This window comes from Ambystoma mexicanum, chromosome 3q (assembly GCF_040938575.1).
Source record: "Ambystoma mexicanum isolate Mex_15411 chromosome 3q, UKY_AmexF1_1, whole genome shotgun sequence".
Classification (NCBI taxonomy): Eukaryota; Metazoa; Chordata; class Amphibia; order Caudata; family Ambystomatidae; genus Ambystoma; species Ambystoma mexicanum.
The window spans coordinates 1,063,098,836-1,063,121,383 of NC_090926.1; the positions used below are offsets into that span (position 1 = coordinate 1,063,098,836).

Genomic DNA, 22,548 nt, shown 5'->3' on the forward strand with positions numbered 1-22,548 from the left:
TGGGTGCACTTTGCCGCCACCAAGAACTGAGCTCACTGACTCCTTACCAGGGTTTTTACATGGCCACTCTTTATTTGACTGCTGTGTCGTGCGGCCTATTTTCATTGTGGAAGTCATTGTGTATGCTGTCCTGGGGTTGCTGACCTGTCCTGCTGCAAGTCTGCTGGAAACATCCCACAAACGGAAATCGGAACTGCAGCCTAGATGGACCCAAACCCGACACCTACTTCAACCACTGCATCCGTAACCCCTGGACCTGCACCAAAAAATGGGACCCATGACACAAGCAAGGGGCCCTGGTAATTGACAGAAATAGAAGACAACATACTTTTAAAAAGAAAAAAGAGGTCCAAGTATCCGTCAAAAAACTCTGTAGAATTGCTTAAAGAAATACTTGATCAATATAGACTGTACAACAAAGAAGAGACATTGTTACTGCCAGGAGTAAAACAGCACCCACCGCCAAGGGGATGCAGATTGTCCAGTGGGAACTGATCCAGTTGGCAAATGACACTGAACAAGGTTTCAATGCAATCAAAGTTGAACTGAGAGCCATCCCATTGATGACGCTGCAAAACCAAGATATTAGTGCCAGTTGTGGTGTTCGTGTTGGTGATTTTCTGCCATTTGGGACTTAGATGCTAAGGCTATCACTAATAGTGCAATGATGATGGTTCAAATTTGGGTAAGCAATGCACCTTGTGGTACAAAAGATGGGCAAGTACAAACAGAGGACACAACTAAGCCCTGCATGGTGATATCAGAGCAAAGAATTCACCTGCCCCCCTGAGCAGTATGCCCAGGCAGGAGAAGGTTTGCAGTCAGTGTGTAGAGCTTGGGTTCCAAAGAAAAGGACATGGACGTATGAGGAGGCTGAGAAAATGGAAAAGGCTGAGAGAATTGCGGGGGAATTCGTTAATACAGAATTAACGAATGGGAGGAATGGTGGGAAGGAGGGGTGGAAGTTTCAGACCCCTTGGCGATTTCGGACAAGACAATTGTAGAAGGAGAATGGAGAGGGAAGGGCAGTCATATACAGGAGTTTGCTACATAGTGAATTGTAGGGGCAGCATTATGTGTATAGTGAAACTCCATTTTAGAAGATAGACGCCATTTTGTAACTGATATCACTAGTGCCATGGTTACATTTGTGTACTCACAGTAGTTCAGAGGGTTGGAAGGGTGGATGTGCCTTCTTTGATCACTACACAGCAGCTCTGCAGTAGGTTAATTTCTTGAAAATCCACACTCACACACGCACACACACACACACACAGCCCTGTATGGACTCTTATGAGTAGCGCATGTAATGCAGAAAGAATGTGCCCTGCAGGCCATGAGAGGGCTGTGTTGGATCACTGGAGTGGTAGCCCACGAGAAGGGGGGTGAGGGCTCCAGGCCGTCAGCAGCTCAGAACTATAAGTTATAACGGCTGCAACCCCCCAAGTCCCTAACAATGACAATTAAAGTTTTTCTATCTGATGATGGCAGAAGAAGATCCCCACGTGGATGAAAATGGACAGATGATGCTGGGACCAATTGCCTGGTGTCTCGTATGGAGAAGGCTATATGTGCATAGGGTCGCACCATCCAGCTCCCTGGATTTGTCACCTGTGTGATGTGCATCACTGATGACGCTGTGTAACCTTAAAAGCTCTTGCTTATGTTGTTTTTGTCAGAGCGCTCCGTGGCAGCAGAGTTCTTTGCTGGCGCGTATTTAATTTATTTTTTATGAGAATAGACCTTGTTCTCCTTGCAAGCGGTGTGCGGGGCATTTTTCCCTAGTGGGTTCTTTTATTTCTGGTGTGAGTGTGAGGGGTTTCTCTACAGCTGCTCATACTTTACTGGGGAGAGGCTGAATCCTACCCCCACCAACCTCATGCCCAAGGTAGGCCACTGAACCCTGACTAATCTGACACTTTGAAGCCTTTATGGTCAGGTGGGCCTTGATGAAGGGCCTGCAACACTATCTCCAGGTGTCTTACACGTTCCTCCCAAGTGAGGCTGAAGACTGCTATATCATCCAGATATGCAAGGCAGAATTCATCCAATCCATTCACAACATGATTGACTAGCCTTTGGAAAGTGGCAGGTGCATTCTTTTGTACAAATTGCATTACCCTGAACGTGTAAAGCTCTTCTGGGGTCGAGAAGGCAGTCTTCTCCTAGGCACCTTCTAACAGGCAATTTGCCAATACCCTGCAGTGAGACCAAAAGTGCTGAGGTTCTTGGAAGCACCCAGCCTGTCTACCAATGTGTCTGATCTTGGTAGGGGGTGAACATCTGTCTTGGTGACAGCAATCAGAGCCCTGCAATCCACAACGAACCCCAAATCAGAAGTACCCACCGTTGTAACCAGAACCACTGGACCATGGACAACGGGAAGGCTCAATCACCCCTTGATCCAACATCTTGTTGACCTCAGACTTGATGTGGGACCTTACTTTGTCTGACATCCTATAACTCCTACCTTTGGTAGGCACACTATCTATAGTGTCAATTTCATGTCTGCACCAAGGAGTCAAACCTGTAGTAAGTGACAGCAGGGGAGATAGGTTTCTTAGCAAAGTCCTCGCATCTCCCTGTTGTTTTGGAGTCAGTTGAGGGGATGGTTTGACACCCTCAATAGAGCCATCTGAAGGACTACCTTGAACCAGATCAGGAAGGGGTTCAGATTATTCTTCTTCCCTATCTGAAGCCAAGATCAGAGCAACCATATCAATCCTCGGGATGAAAGCCTTCAGTCTACTTATGTGCAATGCATTGAAAGCCTGACAAGGTCTTCCCAGATCCACGAAATAGTTCACCTCAGCAAGTTGCTCCATCACCTGACCATGTATCCTGTAAAGCTCTAGGCCTCAGGCAATTCATAATTAGGACGTCTTGGCCTGGGGAAAAATGAACAAGGGAAGCCTTCTGGTCATACCAAGGTTTGACAGTCGCCTGGCCAGCCTTCAACTTGTCACTGGCCTGGGCCATAAATCAGCCCATCCACTTTCTCAAATCTAGCATATAATCCACCACGTGGCCTCAAAAGATCCACTCGCCCGCTCGCAAAGGCGAGTACTTTTTTGACATGTGGTGCATCATTTTAGTTCTACTAGTCGGATCGGGTGAGCCTCTTCAGGAAATCTTTGATTATAGTGAAGATGCTGCACTGTGTCCAGCATTTCAGGGTTCTATCTAGCATCTTTCCACAGCGTTGTTACCTCTGCATATTTCTGTTCTCCGTCAGCAAGCTTCCGGCAATAGTTTTCTCCCTTACACCAGCCTGCCCAATTTGCATTCGCCGCTCGCAATTTGCAAGTAAGAATGTAGTTGGGACGAGTTAAGATTTGGGTACATGTGGTGTGCTCTTTGCCCATGCCTAATCACGGAGATTAGGCTGTGATCTGCCAGAATGTCTGCATGATGAGCCCCTGCCAGGAACCATTGAAAGAAATTGTGGACACCCTCCCAGCCACAGAGGGCATTCTCATTTGAATGCAAAGTCCCTGGAAGTGTGTTAGTAGTTAATGCGTATTACAGTCCCCATCCACACCCATACAATGGTGTGTGGAGGGGAACAGAGATCCCACCTGCCTGACTGAACTGCAGGCTGCCTGATTAAGTGGTCCTTCAACCACAGTGCACCAAAGGTAACGTCGTGCTTTGAAGGTGGGAGGCGGCTGCAAAGCAGGCAGTGACGCAAATCAAAATTGCGGTCACTTTATTGCGAGCTTTGCATGCACACCGTGCATGTCAGCTACAATATGTTCCTGTTTTCAGATGCCCTGGGACTGAGAGAGCAGTAGCATTCGGTTGGGCAGCTGTTTCAGGCATGAGTCTCACACACTTATTTAAACCCAAGGCTATGCCCTGCGTACAGTGCACTCCTGACCAGTGGTCGAAGTGAGCGGGAGCGGTCGGGAGCGGTGCTCCTCTACTTTTCTAATTACCTTTTACAGCTCCTATACTTTTATTTTAAAAAGAAACCGTTCCGGAATGGTTTCGTTTTAAAATAAAAGTGTAGGAAGAAGTTGAAACTTGCCCTCTCAGTGCACTGCACTGAACGTTTCCTTAAACCGCAGGTGCAAGTGTTTGGTGGTGAGTATTGTGTGTGGGAGTGGACGTCATGATGGGGTTTGTGGGGAGTGGGTGCGGCCAGCAGGGAACATAGTTCCACTCCTTCTTTTCGTACACTTCGACCACTGCTCCTGACTCCAAACATGACGGGATATGACGTAGCACCAGTCTGTGCAGTTCTGCAAACTACTGTTACAGCGCATGGAGTTGTGGGGGCCTGGCTCGCTGGGGCACACTCCCTCATAAATTTGAACATTTAAAGAGCAAATGTCCATTTGTATACGAGGAGCTTTTGGACAGAAACATGAGCCAGTTATACTACATCCTGCCTGCACCTCTCCTCCATAAGCACCATCATCTGAAAATCCAGGCTTAAGTGCAGTGATCCTTTGCTACTTATTCTCAAAAGAATTTCAAAACGGCCGCTTCTACATGGCAGAAGGAAGTCCTGCAGAGACACACTAGATGTCTGTAATGCTGGCAGGGGTGTGTGTGCAAGGGGCGATGCGTCCACCCCCCTTGCACTATAGGACTGGGGTCATGCTCTAAGGTGCTAGGAATTTCAGCCAAATTTCGGGTCAAATTAGCTGCGTTCAATATCACCTCAAGCAAAGCAACACCGTGTTTCTGTGCCCTTAGCCTTTCGCAGTAGAGCCATTGCCGAGTCTTACCTCGCCCCCTGCAAGGAGGTGCGGGGGACCACATAATCTTCCATTAGGTATAGTACCTTTTCCAACAGTTGCGGCCCCACTTCTTTCTGCCCCACTTCCTTCCACCCCTATTGTCATCGACGCCCTAATGCAGCTTCCACGGCCCTAAACGCCAATTTACCATCTCCTTCCCGCCTTAGTTAGCATCACACACACCCAAACAGCTGAGCCACCACACTTTCACCAATTGGGTAATTTATGGAACACCAACAAGCAGGATCGTAGAGTACAAAGCTCACAAAGTAAGACAAACCGATAGCAAGCAATCCCTAGACGTGGGCTCCAAGCCTGCTGGGCCTAGAGACCTAAGCTAAACCTCACTGATGAGGCCAACGCATGTCTGGGGGCTTCTGGTCGCGTGCAACAGGGATGCAACCTAGCAGTTCAGGCTGCACGGTCTCTTCTTTCAAACCACGTGGGCTGCAATTTAAAACCAAACTGATGTACGTTACTTATTACAGTCAACACTGATAGCTTGTTGTGTTTTTCATTTATATTAATTTATATTGTGCATGCTACCAAAGTTGCTAATTTGCTAATACTGCATGGTGCTAATGCCCAGCCCATGTGCACTCATTAGAACTTACACAGTGGAACACTTGAGCACAAGACACATTGCTGAAGAGACTGAGTTATTGCAATCCCCTCAGACTGGACCCCTTTGCTTATATCTGAGGATAGGATAGGTGCTGTCTCTCATACATTCTGGCAGCGCTTGAGACAACTACACCCAGAGGGTCAGTCACCACCAACCAACTCCTCTCAAAAGGACAGTCCTCAAGAATCTCTCTTTAAATACCCAGAACATAGCAGTGACACCCAGAGAGGGGGTATAAGCCCACAAAGCATGGTTTGCAGGCACCACCACAACAATTAGCTTTGAACATATCAAAATCCCAGATCTGTGGAAACTACTTGCAATGCAAGCTGCTATGTAAAATAGCAGCTTTAAAACGATACATTGCAAGTGTGCTACATGTCAGGATGCACCAGGTTTTTGCTGTGTCTTTGTGCTACATGTCTAACCCCCATAGGCGTGTAGCGAATTTTAGTGAATAGGCAAAGAAATGGATGCAGTCTTTTCTAGGAATGAGAACCATGCGGGTTTGTTGTAAACAAGTGGAAGCAGAACCCATTTCAGTTAATTATGGTGTCCCCCAGAGGGCCTCGCTTTCCACGGTTTTAAACAACCTCTTTACAGCCCCTTTCTTCTATATGTTAGAAGAAAACAAAGTTTGTTTCTCAAACTATGCTGACAATTCAGAGTGCCTTATCCCCCTTAGGAGAGGGACGTCTTAGCAGTGTCACAGGTATGCAACCTTATACAAGAGTGGAGGGACATGAGCAGGGTGGCGCTGAATCATGGCAAGACTGAGTTTATGATCATTGCCTCCAGACCTAGACTTGCCAAACTCGCCCCACAGTATGTATCTTTCCGCATTGCGGACCATGCCATTCCAACGAGCCTCGGCCTATTATATCAGACTTCTTTCGCACATTCGCCCTTTTCTATCTCAAAAGGGTTGCGAAACGATTGCTCGAGCTATTGTCGCTTCAAAAATCGGTTATTGTGGCTCTCTTTTTTTTAATTTTACATTTTTAAAGCGCACACACAGCCCGCGGGCATCAAGGCGCTGTTACAGAAATTGTTTTTTGTTTTTTTGTTGCGTAATTGTTTTTTTTTGTGTCTTAGTTGCGTATTTATAACGTGCTTAAACACCCAGAGGTTTCTAAGCGCGGACCGGGGATCGAACCTGTGTTGCTTCGTGTCATCTTGATTCCAAGGCGCGCACGTTGCCACTGAGCTGTCCTCCCGGACCTCTGCTTATAGGAGTAGGAAAAACCGATCTGGCAAAACTCCAAGTGGTGCAGAATAGTACCATTAGAACGATCATGGGCTTACGAAAGTTCGCACATGTATGTGTCGGAGGTGAGGATAAAACTGCATTGGTTACCCATTGTAGAGAGCATTGAGTTTTGGCTGCTCACCATCACTTATAAATCTCTTAATGGATCCCTCTCAGCTTATATTACAAATAGATTGTCAAAGAAACCGGAGGCGCAGATCCTCCGCTCTAATTGTAAAAGACTTCTGCAAATCCCAAAACCTCAGTTGAAATGGTTAGAAGGGGTGCTTTCTGGGCTGCCACCCCGGTAAAATTGAATGCTCTACCTTCAGATGTGAGAAACTGCCTGACACTGGATGCTTTTAAGAAAAAACTTAAAACCTATTTATTTAAATAAGGGGGTCTGATCAGACCTCTGCATCCTGGCTAATTGGTACACATTCTCTTCGGCACTCGTATTCCTCCGGGCCACTTTGGACGCGCCTTATAAATAAAATAATGTAATGTAATGTGCAGGGAACAGAAGATTCCATATGTCACACAACCCCAAGTTCTTGTGCAGCACCGAAGTTAAGTATTCTCGTCTCACATTAGGCCAGCACACACGTCACGTTCGAGTCTCCAGCAGGGCCAATTCAGCATTTTATTCTACCGAGGTTGATAGATTGAGCACCATTAAGTGTGGTAATAATAACACCTGTCAGTACATCGCAAGCAGGAATAATTCAGCACAAAGTGCTGTGTAACAACTTGCATTGTTATTAAGGGTAAATGGCAGAACTAACAACTGTGCATTGTGTTTTGGCTGACAGCGCAACAGACACTTTATATGGTGCTAGTCTTTGCGTGTTTTCAATATTTGTGGGGTTTTTTCTATAACATGTTTCATGTCACCATGTTTTTCCAGTAAAACATGGCAACTCATGCTGATTAGTTTTTATATGAAAACATCTAAGCAGCATTAGTCCTCATGGTTATGAAAATGCAAGTAGATGGCATCAGTAATGTTTCTTCAGGTGGGCACCAGGTTTTTTCAGTAAAATGAAAAGTGCCATTCAGTTTGTGGGTCGAGTGTATTTCTCTAAGGTCAAGTAGATAAACTAAGTTACTCGACCTGCAGATCTAGCAGGTTTTTAAAGATTGTTTGAAGCCTGTATAGTCAGTGGTTCCAAAAAGAGAATCTCAAAGGGACTGTAGCCAACCCCTTCTTGAGGGACCTCTTTGTAGGCAAAGAGTAAGCATTGTAAGAGGACATCCCACTTTCTCCTCTGAGGCTCCTTGAGAGCTCCAATCAAGCTTTTGAAAGTTCTGTTGAATCTCTCAACTAAAGCAAGTATCTGTGGATAAGCAGATGAAAACGTACAGGAGACCCTACACCACTTCCACATGGCTTGCATGTACATAGACATAAAGTCACTGCCTCTATCTGGCACAACTTCTTTAGGGAACCCAACCCTTGTAGAAATGCCAGGTAATGCTTAGCAACTGACCTGGCAGTTACTGTCTTGAGTGAGATGGCTTCAGGATACCTGGTGGCATGGTCAACCAACACCAGAATAAACCTGCTGCCAGAGGATGTTGGAGGATCAAGGTGGCCAAAAATGTCTGGGTTGAGAATTTCAGGCAGCCCATCTTCCTCGTTAGGTTTACAGGCTGGGCTAACTTCATCCACCTCAGTGCTAGGTGAGTTATGGGGAATGTTCTCCTTCCTCATTTCTGCTTCTTGACTCCCTTAGCTTTGGGTCTCCCCTTTGGCTTTGGCTCAGCGCTGAACTTGACCCGGGCAGCCTTGGTCTGAGACCCAGAGCAGGGTAATTCTGTATCCCCCACAAGACCTAAGTCTCTGAGGTCCTTACCCAACAGACTTTTCCCAGGGACTTGCCTCGGAGCATTTGCAGGTATCCCAACTACTCCACCATTCACAGCTAGAGCCAAAGGCATAAATGGGAACTTGAGAGGGGGTCCATCAGCCAACTTGGTGGGCATCAGAGGAGCTCTGGCCAGTTCCTCTTGGTTTACTAGTGTGGGATCCACCACAGTTCTACTGGCCCAGTGTTCCTAATGGCAGGGGTGTCTATGTCATCTACCAGTACATCATCCTTAAAGTAATGCTTTGTATTTTCTGGGATGGGGCATATGCCTCAGCTACTCTAGTTTCCCAGGATCCTAGGGAAACTAAGATTACTTCAGATCCGATCCCACAGGGTAAATCCGAAGAGTAGGTTGCCCCTGTGAGTACTTCCTCCTCCTGATTAGAGAAGGCCAGATACACAGAGTGGACCCCCAAGGTTCTGACCTTACTTCTGGGGTCCCCCTTCGCATTGTCACTTGCACCACACAAGATCCACTGAGTCTTGGGACATAGAGATGCTTAGATTAACGAGAGTTGTGCTAGAGAGTGTTAGTCCCACTACCCTGTACATGGTCATGTGACTTACCCGTTTTACACTTTTTGTGGCCCTTTGGGAAGAGGATTATTCAGATGTCCTACCTGTTAGAGGAGTCTTTCTGAAGTCCACTTGAGGTAAGACTTCATAAAACTACCCCTTGGCATACAGGACCCCAACTCTCAGTATAAGTCTCTACTACCTGAAGGATCGTGGTAGATTGGCACAGTAGTCAGGCTTATCATGGGAAGAAGATGTGAGCTGTAGGTAAGTACACTGAACCCAGTAAGTACAATAGTCCAAAGAAACATTTATTATATTTACACAAGGAAGGTAGATAAATAGTTAATTCACTTAACCAAAACACATAGGAATTCTTAATAATACTTTTCAAAGGGCATTATTTCAATAGTAGTTGCTTGTGGTACAATTGTTACTGAGTTTGACACTAATGAAAGTTCTATCATATTATCGGTACTACTGCGCACTCGTGTAACTTCACAGATATATGGTAATTGTGTTTAGTTAACAAAATCACATAACATAAAGTCGTTAGGAAGGAAAAGGTTGGTTATTCACACAGCAGCAGAGCTTAACGATCTAGAGACACTTTTCACAGCTTCCAATGCTTTTAAAGTCCAATTCCTATCTATATGAAAAAGTCAGTGTAGGAGTTGAGCCACATTCTTACAAAGTACCAGAATATCAAATGTTCCACAGGATACTTTCAGTCTCTAGGTGAAGATACTTGAAGAATATGACACACAAGATAGGACTCCCTAAAGGGATACAAACTTGCAAGCTTGAGTTAGAGGTAGAGTGCACAACCTGGAAACCACTTCACACACTCCAGTCACACTCCAGTCACACTGTAGTGACTCTTTGGTTCAAGGTAACTTATCCCTTTCAACCCACAGTACCTTAGGTTAGAAGAAATGCTCCTAGCTGGATTCTCCTCTGTGCCGCAGCGATGGACCCGGCCTCCTGATTGCTCGGTCTGGTGATGAAAGGAAGGATTCTGAATAGGATGTTTCAGCAGCAGTCTCAAGAGAGGACCCTTGGCCTGGATTTCTTCAGTCTCCTTGGTCGGCCTGTGGTTTTGATGCCTTTTTCTCAGCACCAACAAAGAACAGTATTCGCCCGGTCAATCTTCTTTGATTCTAAAGTCCTGCACACTTGTGAGGGGACTTAGAGGAGTGGGATTATGCCTCTCGAGGTCCAACTGGAGCTCACCAAAGTTCTGTACGGATTCAGCCTCACAAGGACATTGCACTGCAAATGGGTGGAGGTCTCCTGGTATTTGCAGTCTGCAGCACTGGAAAGGCACAGCACCTCAGGAGATGACTCAATTAGTAGTTCTTCTCAGGGCTGGTTGGTCCCACCAGCTAAAGGGAAGGAGTCATCCTCTTGGTAGCTCCTCTGTAAATTAAAAAACGGGATCAGGTCAGAAGTGGTCACTTCATGGTGATTGGAAGGGTCTGCAGGTGTCTCTGCTCATCTTCAGCTTTGGTTCCTCGGTTCCAGTGGTCGACTTGCCTTTCACCTCAGGAACCTCACCTTTTATTCAGTCTTCCCACACACTCCTCTGCAAACCCTCACAGCATTTTACAGAAAGGGGTGGGTGGCTGTCCAATCAGGACAGCCAGCCGCCAAGTTGGAACTGGTTACATTCAGGCACTCTGACAGACAAAGGGCAGGGGAGTGAGTAACTTCTCCCCCACTTCCTGCCTTCCCAGACACACTGAAGCCTAAGCGAGGACACCCAAGGGTTCCTGCAAAAAGAAAAATACAAACACAGACCTCCCCCTCCCAGATGGTAGAAGAAGGGCTATCAAAGAACAACCATGATAGAAATGGCAATAAAAGAAAGGAGCCACCATGTTAGAACATAGGTAACCCTATTGCGCACAACCGAGACCGTGAATACAGCCTGCGGTAAAAATAGCACAATAGTTGATAGAACACGTCCACTACCACTAACCATAACTATAAGGTTGTCTATGTGACTAAAAGGTCACAGGAGCAGACAGAAGGGGGATACTGGGTATCCCCTTAGCACTCCATATAAGGTAGTGAGTGCTAATCGCTCATATTATAATATTTTCGGAAGGATACAACGTATTCCTCTATTCTTAAGAACTGTAGATAGTAAGGATAAAGAAAAAATCTCAAAGGAGAACCCACAGGGTTCCCAGCAACACTGCACATAGGGTGCTGCAAAAGCTAAACACAGATGCCTTTAAAGAGATATGGGGGAAGCAGACTCTATAGTAAAGGTAAAACACAAAAACAGAGTTCCAAATGTCAGAGCAAATAAGAAGGAATGAGGGGAAAAAGGCTCTCCTCATTCAGGATAGAAAGAAAAGGATCCAGAAGTCGTGCAAAAGTTGCTGGGGGTCTCACTACGAGAGAGGATGAAGCATAAACATGATAAATCTCCCTAACATCACCCTCTTTCTCTTTCTGCTTCTTTCCCTCCTCCTGCTTATTAGAAGCAGGTTTATCCATATGGGACGCCCTACCTGCGGGATACCCAAAAGTCAGCTCCAATTGCCAACTTCTTAGGGTCTATCTCCCTAGAGTTCGCCAAGTGTTGCTTTAGCTCAGGGGAACATGAGGCAAAAATACACTCAAGCATGACCAAATTGATCATACCCTCAAAGGTGGTTACCTTATAGCCTTCAACCCAACCAGACACGTTTTTCAAGGATTCAGTTACATAGAAGTATTTGGCAGGAATCTTCTCAACCTTTAAGATAAGAGTTTGCTTCAAAGTCTTTTCTGTCAGCCTTTGACATTTCCACAAGTGCACTGTAGCCAGAGTGGGGGGGTCGACTGAGCAACCATGCAATCGTGTCAGCATCCGCTACTTCTTGTACCTCACATGAATACTCAAATGCAGCCAGCCCATCCATGATGTCATTCCTTTCATCATACACACTGAGCAGATCTTTAGGAAACCTACGATGAGAAGAGGGGCCAGATCCATTCCCAGTCCCCCCTGCAGAGGAGCCACTTGTAGCCTGCAATCTGGCAAGTCCCAATTGATGATCCCTGTCTTTCTGTCTCTCAACCCTCTTAAAACTCAAGCTTGGCCATGCTGAACTCAAGCTCTTTCTCTCTGAGCCTAAGCTTCTCCTTTTAAAGCTCCAGCATGGCCTCCACTCCAGTCAAGACGGATGAGGCATGGGGCAGGGCATCATCATCCTCCTCCTCTCTCTCAAAGATGCCAGCAACAATAATACCATCACTTTTACTGGGAGCATGATCAGCACCTTCTGCACGATCATTAGAGGGGAGAGGTACTATCCTGCTTTCTTGCCAATCTGTAATCTTTTCAATTAACTCATGTTTAGTTCCAGAGGTAGATATACCTCTTTCGAGGCACAGCTTTCTTAAATGTTCAGTTTTGGAAGCATTAAAAGAAATGGAAGTGACAGTTTCCATATTATTATTTTAGCGGGTGATTTACAAATAGCAGGTGATCAGAATCACTGTGTTTCTGTGTAACTAGGATTCAGGCACTGCACCAGTCTGCAACAATGGAATACCCCAGGTTGTATCCTCACATCTGGACACCAATTTGTTAGAATGCTTTTCTAAACTCTGGCCTGGTGGACAGATGTTTAGGAGGCCACCCTTCTGGGAAGATAGCCAGACCAATTCACTGTAGCTTGGAGAGCAGTCAAGGCTAAACCTCAGGAGGAGTGAGGGTGATCAGGGGTCTCCAATGAGCACACACAGTCAAACACTAAGAATTACAATTAGACAGTAGTATAAAAACATATACTATTTATTATAGGCTCAATAACACAATGAATAATGAAATGCATTAGGAAAATACCACACACATAACACATTATGTAATATAAATACAATCACTGGAGTCAGCGCGAGAAAGTACATAACTCCACCAGTAGCTGCAAAGGAAGAGGGTGAATAGGTTTAGCAGCACCAACAGACTTCAAATGTGATCATCTTAAATTTAGGATTCCAGCCCTAAAACAAGTGGAGCCTTGTGCTCAATGTTCAATGTGCGCTCAATAGGACTGCGTGCGGTCATGCGAAAAGGTCCGAACACTGTTTAGGGAGCAGGAAAGCATTAGAAGGAGAATTCTGAAGCAGTGAATTGGGTTCCAAGAGTCAGGTGAGAATATGTTACTGCTAAGAACGCTGTTCCTGATGTTCGGAGGACTGGAGGCACCAAGCACTACCCTAACCAAAAGGAAGGATAAAACTATCCAGCAATGGATGTATGTGTTTGGATGAACAAAAGGGCCACCGGTAAGTGACTTCACTACTTACTGCCCTTAGCTTGGTTTTAGTCCAGACTTTACAGATCCAGAGGTGTTCACCAGAGGTACGATTTCCCACCCTTCATTTGGCTCCCAGATGCACAGTCGCTGTGGGTTCCAATACAGGTTTGGTTTGGCACAGGAGCTGATATATTATGATATGTCATGTGTAACGCTTCTATTCTAGGCACAAGACAAGGGGGGGGGACAGAGGGAGGGCAAGACAAACTATCTCACATGGTCTTGTGTCATTCAGATTGTGCAAGTGTGACAGTGTAGAAAGTGCAGGGGGAAGGGAGAAGGAGAGGTGCCAGGGAGAGAGAAAAGGGAAATGCAACCAGGGCAGCATTGCTCTGAGTGAGCACAGTCAGGGCAGCGTGGCTCTAGATAAGTGCAGGAGTCACGGGCTGTAGAGTTTACAGTTACAGCCCCTAAGTTCATGGTAGGTAAGGTAAGGTCTTGAGAAGCTTCTGGAATTTTAGGTAGTCCAGCTAAGTTTGAGAGGGCAGGAAGACCATTCTAGGGGGAAGCACCTGCAGAGGAGAGAGATCTACCACCACGCTCTGCCTGGAGAAGCATCTGACCCTCAGAGAATTGAAGTTAGCTGAGAGAAGGGCTTGAGAAGGAAGATATTTTGGAAGAGAGAGTTAGATGCAGAGCGTGCCCGTCCGCAGAAAGCCTTGTGGACGATGTAGAGTGTCTTGAACTTGATCCTTGCAGCCACACATAGCCAGTGGAGAGATTTCAGGGTTGGCGAGATAAGGTCCCTGGGTTTGAGGCCAAGGATAAGTATTGAAGTCCTGTTCTGGATTAGTTGCAGGGGGCGGAGAGTAGAGGAAGGCAGGTTTTAAAAGAGGATGTTGCAGTAGTCCAGCCTAGAGAGAACCAGGGCTCTGGAGACAGTGAGCTTTTAGGCGAAATAAAGAAAAGGAAGAATACCCCAGAGGAGGTGCAGCTGGTAATGGGCCTTCTTGGCAAGGTCCGTGATGTGTGGAGAAAAGGGGAGAGTGGAGTCGAAGATGACAACAAGATTTCTTGGTTCTATGTCTTTATCTCGAATATTAAAGGCAGCACCAAAATAAACCTGATTTTGTTCGCCTGATTTTGAGCGGCCTTTAATATTCTAAACACTTGAATACCTCTCCCTCTGCCTTTTGAAATCGGGTGTTCTACCCCTGAACTCCCCTTCAACCTCTTCCCCACCCCAACCCCGCCTCATACTCACAAACACCTTTTCCCGGCACCTCCTTACATACCAAAACACTCACAAGCACACACACACAAACAGACATACTTGATCCCCAGCCTCTGCTCGAACACAAGCACTGTCCCCTTTCATACACACACGCATGCAAACACACACTTACCAGGAGCCCATCTTCCCCTGCCCTCTCGGTCCACTTGTCAGCCCCTGTGCGCACTCGTGTGCAGCAGAGGCGTGACAGTTCTGACTTAGTCTTTCCAAATCAATTTCTTTTTTAAATCAGTTCTTTTCAAAAGGTATTGTGCCACAGAATGGATTTTTTGCTTCACAGGAAGACGAAAGGGGATGGCCCGAAGAGAGAAGCCAAAGCAGACTCACATATACAACACACCTCCTTCGCTTTACTGCCTTACTTGAACATCTTATTTAACTCCCTGTCCCAACGCTAATTACCCCCCACCCCCTCTTGTGCTTTCGCCACCCTCTCTTTGTTCCAATGTCACCATTATCCAGTTTCACTGAGAAAATGCGGGAGCCGGGGTCCCAATGAGAAGGATCTCTGTCTTACTGCCATTAAGGCATAGATCGTTGGAGGTGCACCAATCTTGAGTCGTGGATAGACAGTCAAGAATGAGCGAGATAGGAGAGGAGGCTGAAGGGAGCCTGAAATAGAGCTGAGTGACATCTGCATAACACTGAAAGTTAGAGGAGAAGGTAGACATAAGGTGGGCCACAGGGGCCAACTAGAGGTTGAAGAGCCAGGGTGAGAGTGAAGAGCCCTGGGGAACAACACATACAGAGAGACAGGTGGTGGAGCGAAAGGACCCAAGTTGGACCTGGGAGGGTCAGTCGAGGAGGAAGGAGGTCAACCACTCCAGGGCCTGATCCATGATGCCCAGGTTCTCGCAGAGTCGATTGATCAGGATGGTGTGATTGACCGTGTCAAAAGCAGAGGAAAGGTCCAAGAGGATGAGGACAGAAGGAAGACAGGAGTCAAGATTAGAGAGCATATCTTCATGGGTGTTCCGGAGAGCAGTTTCCGTGCCTCTGGCTGCTCTGAAGCCAGACTGATGGTCATGGAGACAACCAACAGATTCAATGTTGAGTGTAAGCTGGGAGATGGCCAGTTGTTCCAGGAGTTTGCCCAGGAAAGGAGTGGTAGAAATCGGTGATAGTTTTCGGGGCAGGTAAGGTCAGCAGGAGGTTTTTTAAGGAGCGGGTGCACAAGGGAGTGCTTGAGGAGGGAAGGGACGGATCCAGTGGTGAAAGAGTGAGTGCAGAAATCGGCCAAGGCTGGAGCAAGGGTGTCTATGTGGTCCTTGATGATTCTGGAGGAGCAGGGGAGCACCTGTTTGGACAACACTTACATAGATAGGAGGAGGAGAGAGAGAAGCGGCCAGAGAGGGCTGAGAGAGGTAGAGGAAGAGGAGAGCAAGGACAGGATGTCCTGGGTTTTAGTGATGATGTGAGACACCAGAGCCATACAGAGGATCTGGGAGGGAACAGGAGAGGTAGAGACTGCAGAAGGATTTGCCAGATTTTAAAGTGTCTGGCCATGTCGTTAGAGGCCGCAGAGACACGGGCTTGGATGTGGACTCTCTTCTTGGACAGGACAAAGAGTCTGTATTGCCTTTGGAGGAGGCGGCAGGCCAGTTTGTCATATGATGCACCTGATGCCCTCCACTTCTTCTGAGCCACCCTGCACTTGCGTTTCAGGGTGGCAAGGTCAGAGTCATACCAAGAGTTGCAGTTGGATGTAGGCTTCAGATGGATTTTCATGACAGTGGCAAGGATGTCCAGAGTGTTGGAAATAGAAAGATGCAGGTTAGAGAGGGCTGTGTCAGAGTGTGAGTCAACTGCAGGAGTAGGAGGAGCAGAGAAAGTAGCGGCAAAGGCATCCACTGACACGTGTTTCATGAGCTGAATGACCGAGAAGGTAGGTAGCAGTGCTGGGGTGGGCTTTGCCTGAGGGAGAGAGAGTTTCAGGTGAGAGGAAAGCAGAAAGTGATCAGTCCAAGAGTGATAAGTGGTGAAAGGGTTAGAGAGGGGGAGGTCTGAGGAGATGAGAACATCCAAGGTATGTCTGGCAGAGTGAGTCAGACCAGAAGGTAGAATGGAAAGAGGGAGAGTGTCGCAGAGGTTGCGGAAGATCCCAGAGGAGGGGTTAGAAGCATCCAGGTGGATGTTGGGGTCTCTGAGGAGGAGAAGAGAGAGGTAGGGGCAAGGAGAGAGGAGGAGAGGTCAGCCCACTCTGAGAGGAAGAGGGCAACCTGGCCAGGAGGCCTGTAGAGGGTGGCCACAGTCAGAGAGAGGCCAGGAGAGATAGAGAGCCTGCAGACCAGGCATTCAAAGGAGTAATAGGCCTGCGTAGGAATGACAGAAGCCGGGACCCACTCCAGAAAGATCAGAGTTACTCAACCTCTGGGTCGGTTAGTTCTGGGCACAGAGAGGATCTTGTAACCATCAGGGAGGAGAGTGTCAAAACTTGTGACAGAGTTGGCCATGGACCATGCCTCAGTGAGAGTGAGGACATCAAGGTCAAGTCCTTCGAGGAGGTTGCAGATGTCAGAGGAGTGTTTGACAGCAGAGCGAGAGTTTAGAGTAGCTACATGGAGCAGGTTGCCACATTTGAAAGTCTTCCGGGGTGGGGGACAGGCTTGAGATACACCCAGCAGAAGTTGTGGGGGGGCAGAGGATGGGCAGAGGTATTAGCAGGTGGTGGCATAGTAGCCAGAGAGGAAGAGGGAGGTGCCATAGGGGTGACCAAGGCAGGAGATGGCAGAGGAGCTAGAGAGGTGCTAGTAGGAGTAGTAGGAGAAGGAAGAAAGTTGATAAGACATGGGAGACGCCTATCGAAAAGGAAGAGATTGGGCTGAGGGCCCTGGAACAAGACAGTGTCATTCAGATAGACATTATTGATGGTCTTTGAGGAGTTGAAGGAGTCCAAGAGGACCTCCCACCGAATGCCACCATTAATGGTAGAGGAAGAGATAGGAGATAGAGTTGAGACCATATGAGGGATCCATAGGTCTGGTGAGGAAACGACAAAGAGGATGTCGGTGAGAGTCTGTCTGGAGGAAGCACTGATGTAGGTATCAGCGATAGAGAGGCCTGCATTGAAGACCAGGATGTCCCTCTTGGAATTATTCCTTCCAAGTTTAGTGAGAGGGATAGGATAGGAGATAGAGTAAACGTTAGAAAAGATGGGAGGGATGGTAAGTACCATTGAGGGTGTGGGGAGGAAAGTAGGAGGAGGAGGGAGTGAAAGAGAGAAGGAGAGACACAGCCCAGTGCTGCACAACGCAGGAAGCACAGAGGCGGGGCAAGGGACACACAGTAGGAAACACACAGGAGGAGCGACAAGAGACAGCTGCAACACTTGATTCTGACATGAAATGACAAAAGTGCCAATGCAGCAAGTTTCAGGGTACTGAAAAGAATGCAGAAAAATTACCTTCAGCGAATATCAAGACGACAGAGTGATGTAAGGGAACCCAGCTGTCGCAGAATGATGCAGCTGTGGCTGAAAGCTGCGGGGATGATGACATTCGACAGAAGAGTGCCTTGTTGAACTAGCTAGGTTTCCCAAAAATCTTGTGTTGAAATCCAAAATGCCAGCGCTCCTGCACGGCAACCTAGGCTCGAGCTCGACAGTCCACTGGAAGGCTGTTACACTCACCTGATATCCCTGGGGGCGTCTGGAAGGCTCTGAGACCTGAAACCCTGGATGCGTAGTTGCCCAGTGCTGAATAATGAATCTTAGTTATTTGTAGGGTTGAGCTATCCGTCCTGCGTTTCTTGTGCTTGACGTTTGTTGGCGAGCTGCCCGAGTTGCTTCACTGGTGCAGTACGCCTTCCTTGGGTCCAGGCCTGCTGTGACCCCAAATCTGCTGGTAGGCAGATAGGTTTGTTAATTGTAAGTCTTTGTTCTGTTTGTGGTGGGAATTCGTTAATGTCTTTATCTCCTTCTTTTCGGGTGCGAAGGTCTTGATGCTGGCGTGCCAGATGGAGAGGCACGTTTCTAGGTAAGAGAAAGCGCGAAGCGCAGTGCCTTTATTGTCTTTTGAAGCTAATCTGTGTTTTCTTCTTCTTCTCCTCACAGGCCACTGTGGTGCTGTGAGTGGATGAGAGCGCAATGACAAACAGGCCCCCGGAATCCGTTAAGGTAGTACAGCACTGTGCGGTTGTCCAATATTGAAAGCGAACCTGAATATGTCTCTTTTCCGTTGCTGTGGTGCTCTGGATGTAAGCGTGGCGTAGCGCGATGGAATTCAGGTAAGACTGACGGAATTCGATGTTTTGGAAGCGCGCGTTCTAATATTGTTTTTCCCTTTCTCATTATTGCAGGTCGCAATGTTCAAACAGCAGCTGTGGTAGCGGTTCACCGGAAGTCCTTAAGCTAGTACTCACAGGTGAGTGATGTTTCTTCTTCTCTCGGTTTCCACAGATTGCAGCCCAGTTGAGATGCTGAGTGCTGGATGGTGTTTTCTCAGGTAAAACAGAATAGTCTTGCTCTTGCAGGATTACAGGAAGATGCTGAAGACCAGGAGCTGGACACGGTGAGCATCACGCTGCTGGTTGCAGAATAACACGAAGCGTGTTCTGCAGTCAGGGTGTGGTTTATATAGCCCAGGTAAAGTAGTACCAGGGAAAGTAGTTCCAGGCCTGCCACACCCAAAACACTAGACCGCATGGCTTGGTTCTTAGGACGAGACTGTGTGGGTGCTTCCATGTTGGATCTAAAGGCTCATGTACATACATGGGACCTAGTTTGAACAGCCCTTCCTTCCTACATATGAGACTGGTGCCAAAGGTGCCAGGACTGGCTCAAGGAGCCCTTTTGCAGTGGTATTAAGGCCCTCAGGGTTCTGATGGAAGCCTGCTTGTGGCACAACTTGTCCCCCTCACAGTGGTTATAACAGCGGCCCATGGACACTTCGAACAGGCTCACTTGCAGGGTTACAAGGAGGCATTGAAAATGGTTGGTCTCTCCACTCCAAGGGTTCAAAGCACCTTTGCCGGTCTTCGCAGATCAGGTGTAAAGCAGGGCTTTACAAGGACAGCTACAGGATTCTGTTGCTAGACCTCCTCATGTGTGTCTCAGGATCGTCCTTCATTCTGATAGGTTCCTCAGGATACTTGGCTCCTTAGTCAGATCTGCTGAATGAATGCAGGAACCCTCGTCTTATCCACAGTCAGGTGAGTGCTCGCACCCAGCCCTACTAATGGCAAGATCTGCTCTATTCATGCACACCAGCAGTTTTCCAACCAGGGACCACTGGGTTCCTCATACTTGCCTGCACACACCCTGGCACCAGTAGTGTGGATTGGGACCAGACAGTCCCAGCCCACTTCCTTCATGGGTGACTACAAATGTGACCTGCTTTAGCCCGCAACAAGAAGCAGCCTTCACAGGCAAATACATGCACCAAAAAGGAATTCCTGGCCCCGGAAAGGCAGGAAGAAGGCAAAAGCACAAAATGCCAAAAGGACAAACAAATTACCTCATGGCGCGGCCATGTTGGATACCAGCCACAGTCAGGAGCCAGGTGCAGTAAACATGTAAGGCTCAGTAAAAAGTTATAAAAAGGAAAGAAAAAGCTACTGCTGCCATCAGTTTGTCCTGAAGCACATTGTACAGTCACCACAAAAAATCCCTTAGACGGTGTCTAGGGCCATAAAATAGTACAGTCACCACAAAAAATCCCTTAGACGGTGTCTAGGGCCATAAAATAGTACAGTCACCACAAAAAATCCCTTAGACGGTGTCTAGGGCCATAAAATAGAAAGGCCCCATTGCCCGGTACTGGAAGGTACTTTGCACAATGATATAATGTTAATGTTTTATTTTTTATTTCATTTAATTGTACGCAGTTCATAAAATAACGTTTACAATCATATGTATTAAATCTGTAAAAATACATATTAGATGTAAAAAAACAATGAAATATAAATACAAACAGTACAATAAAATTATCTATTTACAATAAAATCACACATTTCATGTTCATATTCAGAGATATGCACAGACCTTCATCTCATTAATCTGAAAAGACATTCAGTTTATTTCTTCTTACCAAAACGTGGCAAGGAGTCTGCAGTCGAACAATATGTATGATAAGTTAAAATGCGTAAGGGTGACACAGATTGCTAAGGGAACAATAGTGAGAATAAAGTTGGGAAGAAGTGTGCAGAAAGGTCTGTCTAAGTACTCAAGAGAGATGGCAGTGATGGAAGATTTGGGAAACTCAGTGAAACTGGATAATGGTGACATTGGAACAGAGAGAGGGTGGCGAAAGCACAAGAGGGGGTGGAGGGTAATTAGAGTTGGGACAGCGAGTTAAATAAGATGTTCAAGGAAGGCAGTATAGCGAAGGAGGTGTGTTGTGTATGGGAGTGTGCACATATACATAGGTTTAACATTGTGATTAAAGCAGTAGTTGTTAATGTTAGACAAGTAAGGCATTCCAATGGAGTGCAGAAAGTTGGTGTTGAAGAGAGAAAGCGGGTGGGAGAGGTGAAGGAGAGGAAAGCAGCAGAGGCTGGGGCTGCCCCTCTAAGCTATGGACTTTCAATAGATGCTTGTGAAACCTACCAAACTCTGGACTTTAAGATTGGAATCACTGTGGGGCTGAGTAGGGTGTGTCTCCACTGCTCATCTCTGTACTCCTGCAGAGCAGTAGTCATTTCGTCACAAGATGATCTTACCCGCACCCTAATATCCTTTACAGATGGAGCATTCAAGAAGCCGTCAAAGCACACTGTTTGTCGCATTAATAGCGCATTGACGAAAGCATGCTAATCGCAAATTCACAAAAGCACGACCTGCCCAGACACCACATTTCATTCGATTTCTGATAGCCTTCCATGTGCTCTTCCACAAAAGTGTCACCGGGCACCTATCGGATGTTATTAACTCTTACCCCATCCAAAGAGGCAGTAATACTTCAGGTACGTCTTCTTTGCCAGGGCTGAGCCCGAGAGCAGAGCCTGGAGGTACAGACCCTCCACCAGGAGCCAGCAGTAACTGCAGACTATGCAGTAATGCAGGAAGATCTGAGACAGGCGGCACGGCAACGCCACCTAGGGGGAGAAAGAAGAAGTGACTGAGAGCCAGAGAGAGAGGGAGCGAGGGGAAGAATATATGCAGCTAAGGGCTAACAGCCAGTGGAGCAACAACTATTGGGCAGGTTGGGATATAGCCTACCACCGGCCCCCGAAATGTTGGGTTATCTTGAGATGACCTGGCTGACCTACAGAGCCATGGCAGGACAGGACCGGACACACACAATAAACGGTGCCGGCGGCGGCACAGTTAACAAAGATCGGGCAATTATTAATGTAAAGCATTTAGGGCCTGATTCATGGAACGTGTTCCTACGGGGTTGCACCATTATAAAACACTTCCATGAACCAGGGCCTAATTGTTAGCATCTCCATTCGCATGTATCCATTTATAGGCAATTGTTTTGTGTTTATAGCTTATTCAACTATTTAACACACTTTTGCCATATCAAATAATTAATCAAACACCATTATTAAATATTATATAAATAACTTTTGGACAAAAACTATGTTATAAAAATAATTTTTTTCTAGTTTTCTCAATACGAAATAACCCATTACAAGTCTGTCAAACATCTCTGAACACTTGCAGGGCAAAATCTTTTTAATTTTATTATTCTAATTATTATATACATTTTCTCTCAATTTATTATGTATTACTGTTCAGATAATCACTAAAGCAATAGTCAATGATGTGGGGTATCCACTCATCTGTCCAGCCCCAATATTATATTTTCAGATTCTAAGTACTCTTCATGTACAACAAACTTCCAAAACCGCGCTTTCCTAAGAAAGGTGGTCTCCCTGGACAAGATACTAAGCAACGATTCAATGTTTCCACCATTACCTTATTGTCACGTAACTGACAACTCCTGTCTTATTTTAGGATCCATCTTATAGGGCCCCACCTTTCCAGGGATCCCAATAAGATGGATTCTCATTTAGATATGTTGGTATTTCAGACATGGAAACCTT

General features: G+C 46.6%; 1 protein-coding gene across 1 annotated transcript in view; it reads right to left on the minus strand.

Annotated features, from left to right (window-relative positions):
• Positions 1-22,548, minus strand: part of LOC138583228 (glucagon-like peptide 1 receptor) — a 213,382-nt gene that overhangs the window by 90,489 nt on the left and 100,345 nt on the right. Inside the window, exon 7 of the mRNA XM_069655285.1 lies at positions 21,432-21,591. Within this exon, the coding sequence (XP_069511386.1) occupies positions 21,432-21,591 (160 nt within the window). The remainder of the gene's footprint in view (positions 1-21,431; positions 21,592-22,548) is intronic.